This window comes from Octopus bimaculoides, chromosome 11 (assembly GCF_001194135.2).
Source record: "Octopus bimaculoides isolate UCB-OBI-ISO-001 chromosome 11, ASM119413v2, whole genome shotgun sequence".
NCBI classification, from domain to species: Eukaryota; Metazoa; Mollusca; class Cephalopoda; order Octopoda; family Octopodidae; genus Octopus; species Octopus bimaculoides.
Window position 1 is genome coordinate 300,806 of NC_068991.1, and position 1,823 is coordinate 302,628.

General features: G+C 38.2%; 1 protein-coding gene across 10 annotated transcripts in view; it reads right to left on the reverse strand.

Annotated features, from left to right (window-relative positions):
* Positions 1–154: 154 nt before the first annotated feature.
* LOC106874508 (lipoxygenase homology domain-containing protein 1) overlaps positions 155–1,823 on the reverse strand; it is a 163,270-nt gene continuing 161,601 nt past the window's right edge. For all 10 annotated transcript variants that reach the window (XM_052971416.1, XM_052971415.1, XM_052971420.1 and 7 more), the window contains one exon: positions 155–431. In XM_052971416.1, the coding sequence (XP_052827376.1) occupies positions 238–431 (194 nt within the window). In that variant the 3' untranslated portion in view covers positions 155–237. The remainder of the gene's footprint in view (positions 432–1,823) is intronic.

Consider the following 1,823-nt stretch of genomic DNA (forward strand, 5'->3'; position numbering starts at 1 on the left):
TACGTACGTACGTACGTACGTACGTAAGTATACATTCCTAAAAAAAATGTTTGTCTTTAAATAAATTATATGCACTTACAGTAGATTACACACAACCTCTAAATTATTAGAATCCTTTGCAATGTCTTGTAATTTATATTAGAAACAAACAAAATCGTGTTTATCGAAATTCTCTTTATTGAGGAAAGCAAAAACTACAAGTAAAAGGTCTCGTGGCCAGCTTGTTTCGTAGGATTTTTACCTGACAATTTTCCACTTGATCTTTGGTTGTAAAAATATTGATGTGGTTCCCTTTTTCTTGTCTAGCCAAGTTTTACAGGGGAATATTGATTTCTCCCGTGTGGTTTTATTGATTATTTCAATGCGATCCAAGAACCAACCGGAACCAAAACCAGAACTATCATGTTCAATGAAAAGACTTCGCAACTTCCCTGCAAAATGGAAATTTAGTTTTGTTTTAAAGACATGGAGATAGAAAATATAAAGTAGTTATCTTAATTACAACATCCTTTATTAATTCCAATAAAGATGAAGTCTAAACCTTTCATTCCCCCCTACCTCCTCCTTTTCATGTTACAGCCATCAAAGACCTTTAAAAAGACAGACTTTGCATGGGTTTCTTTTAGTAGACGCAACGGATGACAGTCTTTAGTTGTCTCTTTATGCTGGATTGTAAAATAACTGACAAACTTGGAGGACCAACAGGAGATGTGGAAGATGTGAAAGAAGACCATATTCCCGTGAAGCAATGGTTGGTTTAGGTGGTGATATGAAAGCCTGACAGACAGGAAGAGTAGTGAGGTCTTATGGGATTGAAGAGTAAGTGAAGGTTTACCATTGGAGGGTGTCTGTTTACAGAAGATGAGTGTTTAATGGCAGATAATAAAGGATAGATGGAGAGGAAAAGATGACCAGACGGGAAATATTGGAGGAGCTGAAGGTGAGTCAAAACATGGGGAAGTGGTCATGTGCAGTGTTTGTGTACCTAGATTTTTGTCATCAGAGACAAAAGATTCAATACTTTTAGACACCCATCCGCACACATAAATCTGTCTCCAGTTTATTTCTCCAAAGGGAATTAAGATGGCATTGCTTTCAGGACTGACCAGTTTCTGTTCTACACACACACACACACACACACATTTGTAATCACCTACACGTTTGCACATACCACTAAATTGAAGGAAATAATGTATTCCTCCTTCACTGACATCAGATTTTATGATGACTTAGAGACATCAGATCTTTGACTATGATGAAAACAATCTGTTGTCTCTAACGTGTCAAAATTTGATAAAACTGTCCAGAGGAGGGATGGAAAGAATTTTTTTTTTTAATAGCTCATTCTTGAATTGCCCCCTTTCTCTTGGTATACTAAACGTTGTGTAAACAAGGTATAAATTCAACACAACCCTATGCATGCCCCACACGTTGGGAATCCTGGACCTAAGTTATAAAACATCATTTCCTTTGAAATAGTCACCGGTCCCAGCATTGCTGCCACTTTTGCAATCAGGCCTGGAATTGTTTTGTGTGAGTTGAGGATGTTCCGCAATTTGCTCAGAATCTCGACAATGGCAACCTGTGAGCTGCATTTTCGTCTTTGGGAAGAGATGGAAGTCTGCAGGTGCAGAAGTGATAATACCATGCTGTTTTTGGCAAGGAACTGCCGAGTGAGGAGGAGAGCTTGGATGACAGGGTGCAATTGTCATTGTAAAGAATTTAGTTCTTCATGGTGCACACACATCTTGTCACTTTGCCAAATGTCCTCCTTTAAATGCCTCAAAACATTGCAGTAAAGCTCTCAATTGATGGTCTGGTTA